Source organism: Sorex fumeus, unplaced genomic scaffold, assembly GCF_029834395.1.
Source record: "Sorex fumeus unplaced genomic scaffold, SorFum_2.1 ptg000010l, whole genome shotgun sequence".
Lineage (NCBI taxonomy): Eukaryota > Metazoa > Chordata > Mammalia > Eulipotyphla > Soricidae > Sorex > Sorex fumeus.
Genome location: NW_026606067.1, coordinates 7364264 through 7387642, shown reverse-complemented (window position 1 = coordinate 7387642; position 23379 = coordinate 7364264). Strand labels below are relative to the sequence as shown.

Below are 23379 nucleotides of genomic sequence, written 5' to 3'. Positions count from 1 at the left end.
CTAATGAACAAAAGCATGTTCTTAGTTAGCATTGCTACACAGCAGCTATTAATCATTCTTGGCTCTAAAATTTATGTCAACTATAATGATCCAAACTCAGTTCCCTAGTTACACTAGTCAGATCGCAAGTGTTCAGTATCACATGTGGATAACAGCACTATAATGAGAAATGTAGATGTTTACATCATTACAGAAAGTTTTAGTTCACAAAGTTTTAGTTTTTGTTATGGGAAATAAGAAAAATGATTAAGCCATACAGTCAGTTATTAGCCTCTATTTATAAAAAGGTCAAAAGAAACTGCTGTTGAATAAAGGGAGAGAACAGAAATCAAACTTTTGTGTAAAAACTTACAAAATAGAAATTGGGAAGACACTACAAATGATAAAACACATATCCAACAGCTCCCAGGTTCTGAGTTCTGTCTATTCTATGACCCCCTCACATCCCTGGGTCCAGTCCTGATGGTAGCTGAGCTATTTGTCGCTAACGGCTCCTAGAAGTAGGTAGCCCCAAAACAAAACTTGCACATTGGTCTCCCCTGAGCCATGTTTGATTCAGAAATAAAGCAGTCTTAATGGAATATAAATCGCTTACAACTGCTAAAGTGGTAGAGTTGTTGTTTTGAGTCTAACCATATGCACCTGCTTGCTGATGGGAGTGCATCAACAGTCTTTGCTGAATACAATAGAATCCAAGAGGACACAACTTAACATAGTACCCATAATGCATTGCAGCATCACTCTAAATAGGGAATATCAGGGAATGTAATCTATTTTCACAGTGAAGAAACAAAGCAATATCCAGTAGGTGTTAGATTCTAACAGAGGGTTCCAGATTTATATAACAAACCATACCCTTTTCAGAAAAAAAAAAGCACCTGGTGCCCCATGGCAGGGGTGGAGGGGGGAAAATCTACCTTCTTTAAAAGAAAAAACAAAAAGTGTCCCAAATTCCATCTAAGGTTACTACTTTCCACTCTCCCCAAACCATTCCAATGCCCAACATTCCCACTACAGTAGTACAAATCTGGGAAACATTGGAGTAGACAGCTCATCTAGATATTCAACTATCAGATTGGAACTTAAAACAGTTTCCACAATTATGACAATGAGATAAGCAAAAATCATGCTGATGAGGAAGAAAAGCTGAGCAATAAGAGAAATTTTCAATTAACCATCTAAAATGTTTTAGAACACTTTATATATTTTTTCCTTTTCCTCGGCCGGGGAGCCGGAGGATGCTGCTGCGTGCACCCGAATCAGCACGTACTTGAAGACGCCGTCGGGGTCGATGTCCACGTCGGGGACCTGGGCCAGCACCACTCCCGCCACCATGGCCCAAAGTGCCTGAGGCTCCGCCACTCGGGAAGGGGCGGGCGCCCTCTTATGGCTGGAGCGATAGCACAGCGGGTAGGGCGTTCACCTTACAAGCGGCCAACATGGCCAACCCGAGTTCAATTCCTCTGCCCCTCTCGGAGACCCCGGCAAGCTACGGAGAGTATTCCATATGCCAGACACAGTAACAACAAAGTCTCCAATGGAGACGTTACTGGGCCCGCTCGAGCAAATCGACGATCAACGGGAGGGCTGATCTTCTTCTTCTTCTATATATTTTTTCAAAATCATTGTGTATTTATTTTATCTCAGTCCATGGCAAACATGTCTATTAAATAAATGGTTATTCTGGGTTTTTTTTAAAAAATTTTATTAGTGAGACACCATGAGGTACAGTTGTAGACCTACAAATTTTGTGCTTGGGTTTCAATTATACAATGATCAAATAACCACCTCTCCACCAGTGCCCATTTCCCACCACCACAAATCCCATCTGAGAAATATTCACTTCGTGGGTTTTGAAACATTTGGAGGATGATTCAGAAGAGAAGCCATGAACTTGATCATAGATGAGTAGAATTTACAATTTTTTTAATCAAAGAGAAGAAGAATGGACAGAGGAACAGAGTTCAGGGGCTTGGAAACAATATATAAAGGCCTTGTGAATGCAATTACATGTTCAAGGAGAAGATAAAAGTGAAAACTGGACAGGAAATGAACGAAAGAAATACTGGCCAGTGACTTCCCAATTGGTGGAGTAAAAGTCAGGGCATCTCCTAAGCAGACCTTAGGAGATCTGCCATCTCTGCCCCGCTCCAGGAGATTCACAGGCAACCTGGCACACAGGCAGATATACAGTGCTCCTCAAACCCTGTCCTGCCAGGGATTATTTAGGTCACCCCTGCAATACTCAGGAACATCTAGGATTACCCTGCAGGGCTTGGTGCCCTCCAGGAACAGACTTCACAGTGCTCAGGTTATCTAGAGCTGCATTTACCAAGTATGTAGAACTATGTGATAGAGGAGATTCACCCACTATCAGTCAAGAGCAGGCCAATCATCCATGTCTCTGGCCCAACACATCAACTTTATAAAACAAACAAATTTACAAATTCTGGGACTCAGAAAAACTTAAACTGCATGATGGAAAGCAATTACACGAAATACATATGGTATAGTTAAATTACTGGAAACTTGAGTGCAATGTAGAAACTTGAACGCAACCAAAGAAAAGTGAAAAGAGTAAGGATTTGTCAGAACTTCTGGAAATGAGGTGAGAATAGAATAGAATCTAAAGTTCAGAATGAAGAAAGAGAAGAAATACATTAGACCAGAATTATATAGAAACAAAATTCCTCAAGTTTCATGCAACGAAATCTAAGAAAATGACTTACTAGAAAAATCATGCTACAACTTAGAGGCCAAGAAACTTTATGTTTTTGCTTTTTGGCTCACACCTGGCGATGCACAGGGGTTACTCCTGGCTCTGCACTCAGGAGTTACTCCTGGCGGTGCTCGGGGGACCATATGGGATGCTGGGAATCGAACCCAGGTTGGCCCCGTGCAAGGCAAATGTTCTACCCATTGTGCTATCTCTCCAGCCCCATGGCCAAGAAACATTTTTAAGCAGAAAGAAATTGATAGAGAAAAGTTAGTATTTTAGAAATCAAAGCACATACTCAAAATGGGTAATATTTGGTGAGTACAAGATGTGTTATTTCTGTTTCTAAGAATACATATTTTTGTAGTAATGCAAAATTAATATCTTGTGAGGTTGTATGGAGAAAATTGACAGTGGGAGACTAAAATTTAAAGCACAGTAAAAGCAGAATAAGAGTCAAATTTCTCATTTTAACACTGATACAATATTAATGCAAACCTAAGGCTATGAAAATTCAACTGTATACTCTGGTCTCAGGAGCAATGGCTAAAACAATCAAAATGCGTTTCTGCAAAAAACTACCGGTTTATTATAAAATGCAATGAAAACAGTGGCTATCAATTCTTCCAAAGACACAAAGGAAACTCAAATGTATATTGCTAGTGAGAAGATTTGGTCCTAAGAGATGTGACAGATAAGATTCAAATCATCATGTGATCCACTAAGAGACATGATCCAAAAAAAAAGATGATGTGATCCAAAAACAAACACAAGATTGTTTTTAAAATCTACAGCTTTATACTTAAAAAAAAACTAAATGAGGCCAAAGATACAAAATAGGAATTAAGGCTCTAGACCCCAGCTTGACTCAGACACTGCATATGGTCCTCTGAGAACCTGCTGGAATGATTCCTGAGCACAAACAACCATGGCTCAAAATCAACACAACAAAATTAAAACAAAAATTAGCTGTATAAAAATTATTTGCTGGCATTTTACTGATTTTAAATTAATCACTTTACTCAAAGCGACAAGGTTTTACTAAACTCCAAAGACCTGTAAAAGAAGTCAGACATTATGGTAAAGTGTTACATATGAATTTACTCACATCAGTCTCTGTAGAAACCTGTAATATGTATCTATATATGTATATATACATATATACACATATACATATATAGAACTCATGAAGCAATATGAGAATGTAATCATAATGCATTGAATATATACTATCATTAATTGGCTTTTTTTATTAATTAGTGAATTAAAGGAGTGACATAGTTCACTGTAATGTAGCACTATAGCACTGTCCTCCTGTTGTTCATCGATTTGCTCAAGCGGGCACCAGTAACATCTCAGAACAAATTGTGAGACTTATTGTTATTGTTTTTGGCATATCGAATATGTCATGGGTAGCTTGCCAGCCTCTGCCGTGTGGGCAAGATAGTCTCGGTAGCTTTTGGGCTCTCCAAGAGAGGCAGAGGAATTGAACTTGGGTTAGCTACATGCAAGGCAAATGCCCTACTAGCTGTGCTATCGCTCCAGCCCAATTCACTGTAATGTATTGAAATAAATACAAAAGTAATTCATAAATGTTCTTAACAACTAAAATATATTAGCAAAATCAGTAACATTAAATCTTAAACTTTGCCAATAAATATTGAATTAGCAGACTGCTGGGAAGTGGGTAATCAAGTCATCGAAAATTGTAGCTATTTCAATTATAGTCTCAACCTATACATGCAGGTTCAGAAGTCATCAATCTTCAAGAACTATCTACATAGTCAAGAAAATTTGAGAAACCTTAGTCTAGAATTATGGACAGCAGCATCAAAACGTAAAAAACTGCCAGAATAACTTCATCTTCCTTCCAAATGTAAACAGAGGGATTTTACTTAATATCTAAGACTTAAACATGATCACAAATTCCAATCTGCAGGTAACCCATGCTTCCTTTATCTTCCAGGTGACCTTGCAGAGATTGTAAGTGCAACTATTTTTTTTAATTTATTTTTTGAGTCTCTGTGAGATACACAGTTAAAAAGCTGTTCCTGATAGGATTTCATTCATGCAGTGTTCCAACACCCATCCCTCTACCAATGTACATTTCCCACCACCAATGACTCCAGTTTCCCTCCTGCCATCTTGCAGCCCCCAGCCTGCCTCTGTGGCAAGCACTTTTCTACTCTCTCCCTCTCTCTCTTTCTCTCTCTCCTTCTCTCTCTTTCCCCCTCTCTCTCTTTCTCTTACTCTTTCCCGCTCTCTCTCTCTCTCTCCTTTCTTTTGGGCATTATGGTTTGCAATATAGAATCTGAGAGGTTATCATATTTGTTCCTTTACCTACTTTCAGCACACAGTTCTTATCCACAGTGATCATTTCCAACTCTCTTTGTCATAGTGGCCCCTTCTCTATCTCTACTGCATTTTCCCCAAGCACTTGAAGCAGGCTTCCAAACATGTAAGAGTGAAATATCATCTGTACTTCTGTGTTTATTGCAGCACTCTTCACGGTAGCCAGAATTTGGAAACCCATGTGATGAGGACAGACTAGTTAAAGAAGCTATGGAACCTCTACACAAAGAAAGTAAAACTAAAAAAAGTAACAGTAATAACTGTTAGTAAAATTAAAGTCATGAAATTCCCTTATAAATAGATGGACATGGAGAATATTATGCTGAATGAATTGATTCAGAAGGAAAGGAACAGACATGAAATGATTGCACTCATTTGTGGGTTGTAAATAAACTTACTATGAGACTAATACTCAAGGTCAATAGAAACAGGAGCCAGGAGGATTGGTTGGAAGTAAGCCTATGATATCCATTCTTGTGATTACTCCTTCCACCTGCCCAGGGGCATCACCTGTGGACCTGTTTGAACTTCCAGATATGATATATTCTTAGACTTTTCCCAAAAATTGTGGAGCTGATAGCAAGACAGCTTCATGGCCAGTTAAAGCACTTGAAACTTCCTGTATTTCCCTGTTAGAAAACCAAAACTCAGATAGTGTTCAACTTCTCAAAGCTGACATCTTCCATTGTTTTCTAGAACTTGGTCAGAGTTCTAGTAATTCCTCCAAAGTTCTCTATGTATCCTAGGTTCTGGAAAAATCTTTCCTCAACATCAACTCCAACTCCTAATGCTTCTTCCCTTACCTTCTAACAAAATCATGACAATGGGGTCTCAGAAAACTAGCAGGTCTTCGTTAGGTCTCATTTCCAATGAACTAATTGGGAAATATTAAATATATACTAAAGAAATTTCTAAAAATATCTGATTATCTTGAAAGTATGCAACTAAAGCCAGTGATAATCAATCCAAGATTTACCAAACTATTTTTCTGAATGAAATAAAAAGTGAATAGTAGGGCCAAAGAGGTAGTTTAGGGGTTAAGATGCTTGCTTGCATTGCAAATAGATAACCAGGATAAATTACCCTCAGCCATTCCAGGAGAGAGCCCTAGGCACAGAGAGTAAACCTTGAGCATTGTCAGGTGACTTTGTGGTGCACAACTGCAAAACTTAAATAATTTAAGATACATTAATTAGGAAATATAATAGAGATGTTTACTTATTCTACCAAAAAGTGTGACTGTGACCACCCTTTCCTAAGTCATTTCCTAATGACATTACAGGTTTATAACTTGTGAGATGCTAAAAAAGACATATTAAAGAGACAGTGAAAGAATTTCTTTTATAATGCCGTCCATAGTCAATGACTTAGGAAAGGGCAGTCACAACCAGGCTTTAAGAATTTACAAAGACTTAAAGACTTGTTGAAATTTAAATGTCTGTATAATATTTATCCTCTGGATGATTCTGTTTTGCAATGGTGAAAATTTTTATTTTCTTAAATGAGCTAGTTACGTGAATTTTTACCTTATAAACTATTTCTGAGAAAATCTGAACATTTAACTTTTCTCCTTAAACTTTCTTTAAAGTTCTTTTCGGAAATTTAAAAAAAAAGTGGAAGGGACAAATAAAGGATAAATAATAATAGTCCCTAAATTAATAGTTTCTAAATTATAGGTTAAGTAATTATTTATATTAAACATACATGTGGCATAGTTCTCACAATAATCCCATGAGGCAGTTACCATGAACTCCAGATTATACATAAATTGGGACTCATGCCAATTATTTGATTTAACGTTATGAGACAATAGCTAGTCACAGATTTAGGTGGTCTGCTTTGTGGTTCATACACACACTCCAACTATACCAGAAAGAATTAAATCATTAACGAAGACTTTATTTAAGACCATTGCACTAGAGAGAGTTTAAAGTTATTTCTTCAGAAGCAAATGACTGGAAGATTTCTGGCTCTGTGGAGGAAAAAGACAGTCAGTGGGCAAGGTCATCTTTTAGTCACTGTGTCTACTAGCAGGCGCCCCTGCTGCACAGAGAATGGAGACAGGAGTTGTGGGTCCTGGGATGATTTCAGAGCAGGCCAAGTCCTGGAAAAAAGACATTCCAGGTTTATAACTTGTGAGATGCTAAAAAAAGACATATTAAAGAGACAGTGAAATAATTTCTTTTTTAAAGCTGTCCACAGTCAATGTCTTAGGAAAAGGCAGTCACAAGCAGGCTTCATAACAAAATCTGGCAGGAAATCAAAGTGATGGAAAATCTCCAGCCATCTTGGTCTTTTGACTTCGTCTTGGTCACAGGCTGTAAGTTTGTTTTTCTCTCAGGCAACACACACACACACACACACACACACACACACACACACACACACACACCATTTTTACCACACCACTAGTTTTCCTTTTAAATGTCAAAAACATCCATCACCTCTCCCCCTTCCTTCATTATAGCATGCAGTTTTGAACATATGTTATCTTAAAAGTTGAATACAAATAGTCATTGAACAAGTCTTGGACAGTAATTTCTTCATGTAACCTTTCAGACAACGTGAAAAAAGAGCTACAATAAAATCTTTGCAACTGTAGGAAAGAAAAAAAGTTTTCTCTCTATACTGCTAAGTTCTATGACTGAGAATTCTCTTTATCACAAAAAGTAGGCTAAGAAGAGAAAATAAATAATAATGCATGTATGTCATGTATATACTGTGGATTCTAGGGAAACTTGATTATACCTATCTAAAATGGCTCAAGTCACCATCACAAGTTCCAGTTTTACCTAAAGACAAAGAAAACACTGGGAGAATAGGTGAGCATTAGAGGAAAATTATCTGGACAAGTACAGCTATAATGGTGTGCATATTTAAGGCCAGGGCTTAACTCATCAAAAGCTGATGACTTAATTCTTTTCTTTATAGACTGGAGACAAGGGTAGATATATTGACAAATTGAAATCTCTCTCACAAAAATAAATTAATCTTACCAAAGGGCATATTCTTTCATAGGTACCTAGTCATGTTTGGTTACTTTCCTTTTAGGTTTTTTGTTTGCTTTTTAAGATGAATTATTTTATTTTATTATTTTTTAAGATGCTTAACTTTAGATAGCTTCATCATTGAGATAATGCAGTGTGCATATTTGATAAAGTTCTGTGATAAACAGAAAACACATTTTACATATTCTGAATTATTTTAATTTTTCTCTTTTAGTCTCCCCAAAATTATCAACTTCTGTGAATATGCCAGCTAAGCTGTAAAGCATGTGTATTCAAAAATTGTTAAATCAGTCTGAACTGGCTAGTGAAAAGATACTCAAATTGTTAATAATCTTTTTTATTTATTCCACTTTTTATTAATTATTGAAAGAATAATAAAATTTCTATAATTTTTATAGCTTTCTAGTTCTTTCATTTTATGCTTCATGAAGCTGATATTTTGTTGTATGGTAAAGACATTTAGGATAATAATGTCTTTTTTATGTCCTTGTCTTTATATTATAAAAAATGAATAGATATTATATTTGAAAATGTCTCTACTTAATAAAGCTATTTTAATTATTGTAGGAAAAATACTTTCACACTTCATCTTTTTTACATATATTAACTTTCAACAAATTGCATTTTACCCTCTCTTCCTTTTTTTTTTGACTGAAGTTATTGTGAACAACATTTGGCAGTTTTTCTTGTTTTTTCTTCACTGGATAGACATGAAGATACTTGACATTTAGTTATTCAGTTTAACCCTTTTATTAATGTTGTTATTATTATTATTATTCAAACAGTTGGCTTTGAGTACCATCTTTGGTTTCCACTGCTACTGTTTGTGCTATGTTCCATTGTTCTTATTTGTTCCTTGTTCTGTTTTACCTAGTTTCTGTTAGTTTAAGGAAATATTTCCAGTATTTCATTTGTGTCCTTTGAAAAATCATGAGAAAAGTTCACTCTCGATTTTATAACTTAGTTTTCCCCACTTTGGAGAAGCCTGTATTCTCTCTTGAACATGTATTTCTCTCCCTCTTCTCATCTCTAAATTTATTTCAATAAAAAGTGTTTTATTTCACAAACTTTTTTAATAAGAAATTTTAAATTTGTTATTTATTACACTATGTACTCCACTAAAAAGTGCAAGAAACATACAGTATGTTTTTATGATTTGTGATCATGAGTGCTATGAATTTTTTCTTCATTTCTAACATTCCATAATGACTGCTCTTATTTTTGCTTTAAACAATAAATTGCATAGTCAATATATTTAAATTTATTAGCAATCATCTATGCACTTCCCATATATGGTAGTCACCATTTCTTTATATATATATGCATATATATATAAGTTTTAATGGGACTAATTCCTTTATTGCAGAAGGACTTTTTTATAATTGTATGTCTGTAGGTAATATACATTTACAGGTTTTGTTCAAAACAAATTATTTTATGATATCCTCCATTTGATATTTTGATTACAAAATAATGTAATATACTGGAAAATTTGGAGGTTTTATTTGCAAGAAGTAACACCTGGAAAGCCTCAGGTACTATTGGGAGGGGTTACACCAGGAAGTGTTCAGGTATTACTGAGGAGGGGGGTCATCACACCTGGAGGTGCATAGGTACTATTGAGAGGCCACACCTGGAAGTGCTCTGGTACTATTCATGGCTCTTTGTCCTATGGTGTGTGAGGAAACCATGAAGTGCTACAAACTGAACTGGAACTGAACAAACATGTGCCCCAGTCCTTTCTGCAATCTTTCTGGCCTGAAAAAAAATAAACTGTTTGTTTTTGTATTGGGGCCACACCCAGCAGTGCTCAGTGCCTGGGTTCACACTCAGGGATCATACCTGGCAGGGCTTAGGTAACATTTGGTGCCGGGGACTATATGTAATGCCAGGGATTGAACCTAGGTCAGCCCTGTGCAAAGCAACTGCCTTATGAATTGTATTATCACTTTAGCCCCACTACAGGAAATTTAAAAAAAAATAGTAACTTTAAAAATTACTGGGAGCTCATTGGCTCAGTTGTGGCAACATGGGAAGATGACATCATTGACAACATTGATGAGGAATACGATCGAATGATTCAGCAACTACATGATTGTACAAGGAATGCCAAGAGAGATATAACCACAAAAAAACGCCTTTCTTCGAACACTCTTGAACTTATTCGCCAACGTGGCTTGGCACATGCCTCAGGCAACCGCAAGTGAACATCCAAGCTGGCAAAACAATGCAGAGAAGCCATCAAGGATGACCTCAAAGACAGGAGAGCAGCAGTGCTGGTAGATGCGGCAGAAGCCGGGAAAAGCATTCGTAATGCCCACCTGTCCTTCACCAACTACAAGACCAAGATGACTGCCCTCCGACATCCTGATGGATCTATCACATCTTCCACAAGGGCAATCGAGAAGATTATTCATGACTTCTACACAGATCTCTTTAATAGCCACATCAATTTGCCCACATACCACATTCCGCATGATGGATACGTCGTTCCCAATGTACTCCCTTCCGAAATCCAACATGCATTCTCATTGGTAAAGAAACAAAGAGCACCTGGCCCAGACAAGATCAGACCTGAACATTTGAAAAACTTACCATCAGTACTCATCAATACACTGGCTCGGATCTTCACACGCTACCTGTCTGAATGCAAGGTTCCATCCCAGTGGAAAACCAGCAGGACTGTACTACTATACAAGAAGGGAGACATCCATGACATTGTCAACTATCGCCCAATCTGCCTATTGTCTGTCATCTACAAAGTGTTCACTCGAGTCATCCTGAATAGGATTAGCAGAACACTAGATGAAGGACAACCATGTAAAGAAGCCGGATTCCAAAAAGGATTCAGTACCATCAACCATATCCACACGATTACTAAACTCAGGAGTTCAAGATGCCGCTCTGTCTAACGTTCATTGATTTAAAGAAGGCCTTTGATTCTGTTGAGACAGAAGCGGTCATAGAAGCCCTAGCCAATCAGGGCGTACAAACTCTATACATAAGGATCCTTTGTGAGATCTATTATGGATTCACTACCAGGATCTCACCATTCTACAAAGAAGTAATCATCCATGTCAAGAGAGGGGTTCGGCAGGGTGATACCATTTCACCAAAACTCTTCAGTGCCACCCTCGAGAACATCATGCGACGACTGGAATGGGAAGAAATGGGAGTGAAGATAGATGGTCGGCAACTATACCACCTCCGCTTTGTTGATGACATTGTTCTAATAACACCAAACATCAGCCAAGCAGCACAAATGCTGACCGACTTCAACCATGAGTGTGGAAAGGTCGGACTACAGCTGAATTTTACAAAGACAATGTTTATGAGAAACAGCCTCGTTCCTGATGCTCCATTCACTCTCAACAGAACCACCATCTCTGAATGCAACAGTTCTATACACCTAGGTCGAGAAATCAACATGATGAATGACCTGGCACCTGAGTTGCGCAGGAAGAAGAGAGTGTCTTGGAATGCCTTCAAGAGCGTTGAAGAAATAACTAAGAGGACAAAGAACCTCCAACTACGAGCACATCTCTTCTATTCCACTGTTCTTCCTGCATTAACGTATGCCTCAGAGACCTGGGCCCTACGAAAACAGGATGAGAACGCTATTCGGGCCTCTCAAAGAGGAAATGAAAGAGCTATGCTTGGAATATCACGATTTACTCAAATGAGAGATAGAATCCAGAATTCTGATCTCCGTCAACACTCAAGAATCAGGAACGCTGTCTCATTTGACAAGGCATCAAAAATCAGATGAACTGGACATGTAATGAGGTTTACAGACAACTGCTGGACTAGAGCCATTACTGACTGGATTCCACAGGACGTCAAAAAATCGCATGGACGCCCACTACAAGATGGTCAGACTTCTTCGTCAAGACCCTGAATGATCGGTTTGAGGCTCTGCATGTTCCTAGAATGAACAGATGCCACTGGGCTATGCTAGCACGCAACAGGGATGAATGGAGACGTTACTGGAACCCGCTCGAGTAAATCGATGAATAACGGGGAATCAAGTGATCAAGTGAAGTTTAAAAATAGTTGTTCAATTAAGTTCTATCAAGCTTTTTATCTCAATATACAATATGATCCTTTTTAAATATAACTACACCTGAGGGTATATCTTATTACTGATTTTTAGCAATTCAATTATTATAAGCTTCATTGCCAGTGTTCAGGGACCTTATATGGTGCCTAAGGTACAAACTAGTATCAAGGTTAACACAGACACATGCAATGTAGATGACATTTATAAATGTATCTTTAGTTGATAAATGAGTCAATTGCCACAAAATAACTCATGAATATTGAATACTTTATTTAAAATTGTGATGTGTTATACTAGTGGCTATTTTTTTTCTTTCAAACAGTGTTATGTTCAAGCTTGAGCAGGAAAACAATATTAGTCTAATGTTGGATATCAACCCTAAGTGTCTTAGGCTTCACTGGTGAACTGTCCCTTACATCCTCCCAGAGAAGCTTACTATGCCCTCACTAATATCACAAATTTGGTTAAAGTCTATCCTCAACCTCTCTTTTGTGTTGGATGTTAACCCTAAATGATTTAGGCTTCATCAGTGAATTGCCCCTGTTCTTCCTCCCAGAGAAGCTTAACATACTCTTGCTGGCATGCTAATTTAGTTCATCTTTAATCTTTCCCTTGTATTTTACCTCTCATTATCACAGTTCCCCAAGTCAGCCTTGGTTGCTTGTAAACCAAAACTTTCTGGTAATTTTGAACTTTGACAAAGGAGCAAGAAATGTGAAGTGGAACAAGGAAAGCCTCTTCAACAAGTGGTGATGGGAAAACTGGATAGTTACCTGCAAAAAAATGAACTCCGACCTCTGTCTAATGCCAGGCACAAAAGTCAGATCAAAGTGGATTAAAGACCTCAATATCAGACATGAATCCATAAGGTACATAGAGGAAAATGTAGACAGAACTCTCTACGACATTGAAGCTACAAGCATCTTTAAGGATGAAACAGCACTTACCACGCAAGTGGAAGCAAACATAAACAAATGAGACTTAGTTTGACTATATCAAACTAAGAAGCTTCTGCACTTCAAAAGAAACAGTGACCAAAATACAGAAAGAGCGCACAGAATGGAAAAGAATATTTACCCAATCTGATAAGGAATTAATGTTCAGGATATACAAGACACTAGTAGAATTGTTCAAGAAAAAAACGTTCTACCCCATCAAAAAATGGGTAGAAGAAATGAACAGTTTCTTCAAAAAAGAAGTACAAATAGCTAAAAGGCACATGGAAAAATGCTCCACATCCCTGGCTATCAGGGATATGCAAATCAAAACAACAATGAAATATCATCTCACATTACAGAGACTGGCACACATTCAAAAGAACGAAAGCAACCAATGCTGGAGTGGATGTGTGGAAAAAGGGACGCTCCTTCAATGTTAGTGGGAAAGCTCACTAGTCCAGACTTTCTGAAAAACAATATGGACAGTCCTTCAAAAACTAGAAATTGAGTTTCCATATGAGCCCGCAATACCACTTCTGGGAGTACATCCCGAGGATGGAAAAAAAAAAAAGCACAGTAGAAATGACATCTGTACCTATATGTTCATTGTAGCACTGTTTACAATAGACAAAATCTGGAAACAACCCAAGTACCCACCTAGAGGGTGGGAAAGGGGGTTGTGCTGGGGATATTGGTGGTGGGGAATGTGCATTGGTGGAGGGATGGATGTTTGATCATTGTGTGATTGTAACCCAAGATTGTCACTATCTCACAGTTATTCAATAAAATTAAAAAAAAAGAAAATCTGGGGATAAGAGAAACTCACAAGAAATGAAAAGTGAAAGAGCTCTCCATCTTCAGTTAGAAACATGTATATGGATCCACCACCAGGACCCCGGCCTGGGGCAATTGCCTCCACTTCCAGAGCGAGTGCCAGCCCAACTAGTCGCTGCCCCTCTCCAACAGGTACCAGCCTGGCACCCCCTCCCCACCTGAACTCGAGATCCCGAAAGCCAGCTGCCACAGAGACCCTGACCAGAGGAACCTACCTCCACTTCCACAGCGAGTGCCAGACCAACTAGTCGCTGCCCCTCCCCAACAGGTCTATGGACTAGCATCTGGACTGGCTGGGGGTGTGGCCATCACTGTAGGGATGTGGCCTCCCCAGAAGTGGACGGCACCTCCTCAAAAGTGGGCGTGGCCTTAACTAAGGGCCTTTCCTCTATGATCAGGGACAAGGATGTTCACTATCACCACTTCTGTTTAACACAATACTGGAAGTACTTGCAATAGGGATTAGGCAAGAAAAAGACATTAAAGGCATCCAGATAGAAAAGGAAGAAATCAAGCTCTCACTATTTGCAGATGATATGATATTATACCTTGAGAATCCTAAATTCTCTACAAAGAAACTCCTAGAAACAATAGACTTATACAGCAAAGTCGCAGGTTATAAAATCAATGCCCAAAAATCCATGGCCTTTCTATATGCAAATAATGAGAGAGGAAAGTGACATGAAAAAAATAATCCCATTCACAATTGTGCTCTAGAAAATTAAATACCTTGGAATCAGCCTAACTAAAGAGGCAAAGGACATCTACAATGAAAACTACAAAACGCTACTCCATGAAATAAAAGAGGACATGAGGAAATGGAAACATATCCCCTGCTCATGGATAGGAAGAATTAACATCGTCAAAATGGCAATACTCCCCAAAGCATTATACAGATTCAACACAATCCCCACAAGGTTACCCATAAAATTCTTCAAAGAAATAAATCAAGCATTCCTGAAATTCATGAAACAATAAACGCCAACGAATAGCTAAAGCAATTCTTGAGAAACAGACAAGGGGAGGCATTACCTCTCCAACCTCAAACTCTACTACAATGCGCTAATAATTAAAACAGCATGGTACTGGAACAAAGGCAGGGCTTCAGACCAATGGAACAGGGTGGAATATCCGTACACACAACCTCAAATGTATGAACATCTTATCATTGATAAGGGAGCTAGAAATGTGAAGTGGAACAAGGAAAGCCTTTTCAACAAATGGTGCTGGCATAACTGGACAACCACATGCAAAAAAAAAAAAATGGGCTTAGGCCTCGAGCTAACACCACGCACAAAAGTCAGATAAAAATGGATTAAAGATCTCAACATCAGGCCAATATCTATAAGGTATATTGAAGACAAGGTCGGCAAGACCCTCCATGATATTGAGGCTAATGGACGGCACTCCACTTACCAACCAAGTGGAAACAGAGATAAACAAATGGGACTATGTTAAATTAAGAAGCTTCTGCACCTCAAAAGATACAGTGAACAGAATACAAAGACAATCTACAGAATGGGAAAGGATATTTACCTAATACCCAACCGACAAGGGTTGATATCAAGGATGGACAAAGCACTAGTGGAACTCTACAAGAAGAAAACATCAAAAAAATGGGGTGATGAAATAAAGAGAAACTTTCCCAAAGAAGAAATCTGAATTGCTAAAAGGCACATGAGAAAATGCTCTATATTACTAATCATCAGGGAGATGCAGATCAAAACAACAATGAGATCTCATCTCACATCACAGAGACTGGCCCACATCCAAAAGAACAAAAGCAACCGGTATTGGAGTGCATGTGGCAAGGAAGAGACCCTCCTTCACTGCTGGTGGGAATGCCGACTGGTTAGCCCTTTTGGAAAAATGTATGGACGATTCTCAAAAATTTAGAAATTGAGCTCCAATTTGACCCAGCAATACCACTCCTGTGAATATATCTCAGAGAGGTAAAAAAGTACAGTTGAAATGACATGTGTACTTCTATGTTCATTGCTGCACTGTTCAAAATAGCCAAAATCTGGAAAAAACCTAAGTGCCCGAAAACAGATGACAGGTTAAAGAAACTTGCGTACATCCTCACAATGGAGTACACTGCAGCTGTTAGAAAAGATGAAGTCATGAAATTTACATACAAGTGGTACTACATGAAAGTATCGTGCTAAGTTAAATGAGTCAGAAAAGAGGGACAGACATAGAAAGATTGTGCTCATCTGGGGTATATAAAGTAACAAAATAGGATACTAACTCCCAAGAATAGCCGAGATAAGTACCAGGAAATTCACTCCATGGCTTGGAGGCCAGCCACAAATGCTAGGGGAAAAGGCAGCTCAGATAGAGAAGTGAGCACCAAATCAAGGGGGTTGGGAGGATCCTCCCAGGATGGGAGATGCATGCTGAGAGTAGACTATAGACCGAACATGATTGCCACTCACTGCCTCTTTTGCAAACCATAGCACCCAAAAGGAGAGAGAGAACAAAAGGGAATGCCCTGCTACAGCTGCAGGGTGGAATGGGGGTTGGGGGTGTGTGGGAGGGATAATGGGATTAGTGATGGTGGAGAATGGGCACTGGTGGAGGGATGGGTACTCAATCATTGCAGAACTGAAACCCAAGCAGAAAAATTTGTGTGTCTACAACTGTACCTCATGGTGTTTCAACTAATAAAACTTTCAAAAAAATGTATATGCTACCAAAATTCTAAATGGTGCCTGAGTTTAATATACAATCAGTAGATAATAGAATGTTAATTTTAGTTAGATGATAGGGATGAATGGTATCAATCATCAAGTGGGAAAAAAACAAGAAAGAACAAAAGACCAAATTTGGGCCAGAGAGATAGGTGAATGTCTAGTATCTATGCTTCATGTACAGGAGACATCATCTGATCCTTAGTTCCTCTTGGTCCCCAGAGCATTCCTGGAAATGATCCCCAAGGAGCCCAAACCAGAAACAGTCCCTGAACAACAGTGGGTATGTCCCCCAAACAAACTGACAATAAAGAAAACATTTCCTTGAAAGCACCAAATTTAGACTTTCTTTTGGGAAGGGCTGGCGGGAATTGATACAAGCCTAATCATGAAAACAAGGCATGTACTCAACCACTAAGCAACATCCTTGGCCTCAAAAGGACAAATTTAGATCATGTAAAATCCTAAATGAAAACTGAAAGCAAAGGAAAGAAAAGGTATTTTCTCACAAAACAAATAAACAAAAAAAATACAAGTCCTAAGTACTTTAATGGATTTGATGTAAACAAACTTATTTATGGAACAGGCCTTGGATGGGAGGATGTAGAAGAGAAAGCACATGGCCAAAATCATGTGTGTGTGTGTGTGTGTGTGTGTGTGTGTGTGTGTGTGTGAGAGAGAGAGAGAGAGAGAGAGAGAGAAAGGAAGGAAGAGAGAGAGAATGCACATTATTCTGATTATAATTTCGCCGAGTAGAACCACTTTTATTTACAAATGTGTGACCCATTTGAACAGTCAGCTTTTATCTCGATGGGAAGCATTTTTGTACAAAGGAAGCTATGTGGGAGTTGGAATGACCTGAATAGAATTCAGAATCTACTGCTCTGGGAAATCTAATTAACAACTCTGAGCTTAGGTTCTCTCCTCTATAAAACAATTGCAGAGTGTATTAAAGAACAAAATGTGCATAAAATGCTTGACTATGAAAGCTACTCACAAAATGTCAAAATTGATTCCCTTTTCTTGATTTTATTAATTGAACTTTAAAAATTAAACTAAAATATGCATAACCAACAGTAGCAAAATGATCAAAACTACAATTGTATATAAGCATACAACATATTTATGTGCTATTATCACTACATTATTATAATTCTAATGTAAACATAAAAACCTAAGTAGGCTCTTTGAAAAGAACATATTATATACTGTTCGTTTTAATTAAAATTGTTGTAGAATCATTAGAAAAGGATATCTGACCTCAGGGAATTCAATATAAAGGAAAAAATTACTAAGTGGCACTTTCAAATTTATGAGTACCATTCCATTCTTTCATAAATTATATAAAATTTATGGGAGGGGAATACATTTATTTTTAAAGTATTACTAAGTCCAAAGCAGAATCCCTTGAAATACCTATTCGTTTTTCATCTCGCCATTATTCACAACTCCCACTCTCTCTCTAATCTGGAAAAAGGTACACAAACTACTGATGGCATTTTGCCTGGTTATAAAACAATCATTAGAATAACAAAGGAACTCATTAATTACATTTTGCATTATCAGCACTAATAGATAAAATGTACTGTTTAAACAGTGAGCAGTCAAAATTTTGTAAAGATTTAACTGTCAAAGAAAATAATACAAAAGAACATTTTTATAATCTAGCAGCATTGTTTAGAGCCACTTTTAAAAACATAGCTAATTTATAAAAGAAAAATCAAATACACAGGTTTTCAAGCATTTTTCCATATAAGAAATAATCCTGATTTAAATTTGCACAGATATAGTGAGAACATATAGTGTAACCCCAACAACGGCCAGGATCCAGAGATTATCACACTCAGCTCCCGGGAGAGAACAAGGCAGAGTCTCCTACCCTGTGCCTGACTGTCTGCACCAGGGCCCAACAGTTGAAGACCTCTGGGCCCCAGCCAAGGCCATGCTGGGACCACTCTCCACACACTTGGATGAGTCTCACGCATAAAAGAACTGGCAGAGGTACCCAGGTGTGTGGGACCCGGGGCTGAGATCTCCAAGCCTGCACGGTTTGGGACTGGACCTGCCAGTAGCTAGACAGTTACACCCACCAACTGCCGTATAACCCCGACAACGGCCAGGATCCAGAGATTATCACACTCAGCTCCCGGGAGAGAACAAGGCAGTCTCCTACCCTGTGCCTGACTGTCTCCACCAGGGCCCAACAGCTGAAGACCTCCGGGCCCCAGCCAAGACCATGCTGGGACCACTCTCCACACTCAACTCCTGGAAGCGCGTGGCCGCATTTGTGGGCATGCGACATCTTATCGTCTCATTCCTACTTTGGACAAACTGGCAGGCTACCGAATGTAACCTGCCCACACGGCAGAGTCTGGCAAACTCCCCGTGGTATACCCAATATGCCAAATACCAGTAACAATGATGGGTCTCATTCTCCTAACCCTGAAAGAGCCTTGAATATGGCACTTTTAAAAAAAAAATCTCAGGGCTAGGACAAAGGAGACGTTACTGGGTCCTGCTCGAGGCAATCGATAAACAACAGGATGGTCACAATCGCGATAGTGAGAACATACTACAAGATGAAATCAGCCTAGTAAAAATTATTTTTGAACTGCTCGTTTTTAAACAAACATGTAAAGACTTATTTTGTTCTTAGAAAATCAGAAACATTTTATGAATTACTTTCATAATTATCCTTGGAATTAATAGGCAGGAATTTTTTTAAAAATACGTTCAATCTTATTTATTTATCAAATATTTCTCTGTAAGGGTTCAGAGTAATTGAGTTCACACTCTTATTTGCTTTTTAAAATGACATAAAACTTGTTTGCTTTTTAACTATTGTCAGTCCGATGTGAATCTCCATGTTGATTCTCTTGATCTAATAGTGGCTGCAACACTATTTGTCAACCTATATTAATGAAAATGCAGTTTTTTAACTGCATCTAATTCACATTGGGAAGGGAATATTTTAAAATGTTGTGCACTTGTTTCCAAACTTTCACCCTACAAGCACATATCCTTGTAACACAAAAGCATTGCAGATGTTGGTGGACAGCCAAGTTTGAAAACAGATTGTTTGGTAGGGCTGCAAAAAAAAAGTACCACAAACTGAATGGTTGGCTTTAAATTTATTGTCCACAATCTTATCTGGCCAGAAATGTAAAATTCAGGTTTTGTAATGGCTGACAGGAAATGGTATGTACTAGACCTTTGCCCTGGCTTATGCTTTGCATTGTCCTGAACATCTGTCCCCAGATGCAAACTTTCCAAAAGGTAAATTCTCCTGTGAGATTGAGTTCCATCCTAATGAGTTAATTATTAACTCAACTGCCTCTGTTAAGAATTTTACATCAACTAGCATTATGTTTCAAGGTACCTGAAGTGCTATAAACCCAATGGAGTTTTGTGGGCACACAATGAAGCCATCCCTTTCAGAAGAAGCATGAGAAAACTAGTTTCAAAATGTGTAGGAAAGTTGTCTCAGTAAATTGGAGTGAGGATGACACAAAACCAGAACTTTAACACATAACACTCACTGATGTTCCAGAAAAGGGCAAAATGTGTCCCTGAAGGACCAGGCACACTCTGGTCTTTTCCCATCATTAGAAAAGTTGGCAAGGTTTTCATTCGTTTGGGCACCAGATTCACAGGCTTCCTCCTCTAGGCCAGAGTGGAACCTCATTATTTGGAGTAACTCAAGAGGTTACTATGACGGGAGGTCTGGAAATACTCAAAATGTTTTTCTTTTTAAATAAATTTTGTTCTTGTGTTTTGTTATGTTTTGTCTTGGAGAGCCCCGCAAGCTACCGAGAGTATCTCACCCGCATGGCGAAGCCCGGCAAGCTACCAATGACATATTCAATACGCCAAACACAGTAATAACAAGTCTCAAAATGGAGACATTACTAGGCTCACTGGAGCAAATTGATGAACAACAGGAGGACAGTGCTTTGTTTTGGGGCCACACACAGGGCTTACTTCTGCCTCTTTGCTTAAGAATCATTCCCAGGAGCTGGAGTGATAGCACAGTGGGTAGGGTGTTAGCCTTGCACAGGACAGACCCAGGTTTGATTTCCAGCATCCCCTATGGTCCCCCCAGCAACGCCAGGAGTAATTCCTGAGTGCAGAGCCAGGAATAACCCATGTGCATCGCCGGACCCCAAAAGCAAAAGAAAATAAAGAAACATTCCTGGGCGACTCAGGGAACTTTACAGGGTTCTGGGGTTACCCAGGGTCAGCCACAAGCAAGGCAAGCACATCCCAAGCTGTACTATCACACCAACCCCTAAAAATGTTTTCCATATCAAGTAACAGTATTAGCACTTCTATGACCACCAAATTATACTAACCAGAAACATGATACTTTTTGTTAACTGGGACATCTCTAAGGTGAGAGATGGGTTGCAGTTAATAGCCCCTACTCAGCAGGAAATAATAAAGTACTTTTAAAAAAATATTTTAAAACCTGGGAAGAGGTTCAGTGGTAGAACACTTGTTTATATCTGTTGTTTTAATTCTTTGTTGATTGAAATTCTGTGGTTTAAAATACTGTTAATAATGGTTTCCCATGCACATAATTTCAACACCACACCCAGAGTATATGTTTTGCATCCACATCATTAATCATCAGGGAGATGCAGATCAAAACCACAATGAGATACCATCTCACACCTCAGAGACTGGCCCACATTCAAAAGAACAAAAGCAACCGATGCTGGCGTGGATGTGGCGAGAAAGGGACACTCCTTCACTGTTGGTGGGAATGTCCACTGGTTCGGCCCTTCTGGAAAACAGTATGGACAATTCTCAAAAAATTAGAAATTGAGCTCCCATTTGACCCAGCAATACCACTCCTGGGAATATATCCCAGAAAGGCAAAAATATATAGTCGAAGTGACATCTGCACTTGTTTGTTCATTGCAGCACTCTTTACAATAGCCAGAAACTGGACGAAACCTGAATGCCCAAGAACAGATGACTGGTTAAAGAAACTTTGGTACATCTACACAATGGAGTACTATGTAGCTGTTAGAAAAGATGAAGTCATGAAATTTACATACAAGTGGTACAATATGGAAAGTATCATGCTAAGCGAAATGAGTCAGAAAGAGAGGGATAGACACAGAAAGATTGCATTCATCTGGGGGATATAAAGTAACAAAGTATGAGATTAATACCCAAGAATAGCTGAGATCAGCACCAGGAGGATTACTCCATAACTTAGAGGCCAGCCGGGTATCCTAGAGGAAAGGGCAGTTCAGATAGAGAAGGGAGCACCAAATAAAGGATGTTTGGAGGATCCTCCCAGCAGGGGAGATGCATGTTGAAAGTAGACTATGGACTGAACATGTTTGCCACTCAATGCCTCTTTTGCAGACCACAACACCCAAAAGGAGAGAGAGAACACAGGGGATTGCCCTGCCACAGAGACAGGGGGGATGGGGGTATGGGGGTGGGAGGGATATTATCCATGGTGGTGGAAAATGGGCACTGGTGGAGGGATGGGTATCTGATCATTGTATACTTGAAACCAAAGCACAAAAAATTGTAAATCTACAACTTTAAAAAAATATATAATAAAATAAAGGGAAAAAATACTGTTAATAATGGTTTTCCATGCACATAATTTCAACACCACACCCAGAGTATATGTTTTGCACGTATGAAGTTCTGGAATTAATTTCTGATACCTTAAAATAATAATAATAATAATAATAATTTTGAAATCTAAAAATAATTTTTAAAACTTTTCAAGTAAAAGTTATAAAATAATAAATTATACAACTTGGTTATAAGTTTCAAAAATTTAGACATGAGAAAACTAGATAGATGTAAACAAATTGAAACATGGCTCAAATTCACCTGGAAATCTTTTTGGAATACACAGCTATTTGATCTCAACCCACATATTCTGAGTAGGTATTTCACAAGAGCATATTTTTTGAAATTCTCTAAGTAATTGAAATGCAAACTGCTTTATCTATTTGCATTGTTTCTGACTTGAGAAAATTGAGTTTAATTTTCAAAATTATATAGCATAGAATATATTGATTAAAATGATCTAGTTCTGTTTACACAAGATTCATTCCATTTGGATTAAAAGAAAACTCAAAGATTAGTAGAAACTATTTTAATTTAGAAATTTTTGCTTTTTTTTAGCAGAATTTCACATGTATTTTGTCTTAGCAGACTTAAGAGTCCTAATGTGATTTTTAAAAAAATTACACAAAACAATTTGTGAAACTTACAGATGATGTTCTATCAACTTCACAACGGCTGCTCAAAATAAAACAGGCCTCAGCATCATCCATCCTGAATACAAATAAAAAAGATAGAAAATAATCATACAGTGATTGTGCTTTTGTGTGCTTTGCAGTGCTTGACAGACAAAATATCAGTCCTTAGCCCAGTGCACACAAAGTAACTTTAAACTTTAAAAAAAAATTGCATTTTTAGCAGATCATTTCTACTTAGCTATAAACAAAACCATTGCTGTGGAATTATTATATGATTTAATATTTTATAGTAGCAGGAGTAAAATCTTATGTCAAAAATTGTTTCCATACATACTTATTATACTAGATATTTGAATTATCCTTTATTTTATAATCGATTACTTTTTAACTGTAACGTTTCAAGTAGACAGAGGACTCTGGATGAGTTAGCAATCTCTACATTTATTCTAGAGGTGATTTAACATCCTGTTCCAAACCTCTGCCTCTCATGCAACTTGCAACTATATTAAATTTAATAATACAGAAAATGTTTCTGTGCC

At 38.2% G+C, this 23379-nt stretch overlaps 1 protein-coding gene across 2 annotated transcripts in view; it reads right to left on the bottom strand.

The window, feature by feature from the left end:
- Positions 1-23379, bottom strand: part of KCNT2 (potassium sodium-activated channel subfamily T member 2) — a 436080-nt gene that overhangs the window by 199297 nt on the left and 213404 nt on the right. For both annotated transcript variants that reach the window (XM_056110603.1, XM_056110604.1), the window contains exon 12: positions 22853-22916. In XM_056110603.1, the coding sequence (XP_055966578.1) occupies positions 22853-22916 (64 nt within the window). The remainder of the gene's footprint in view (positions 1-22852; positions 22917-23379) is intronic.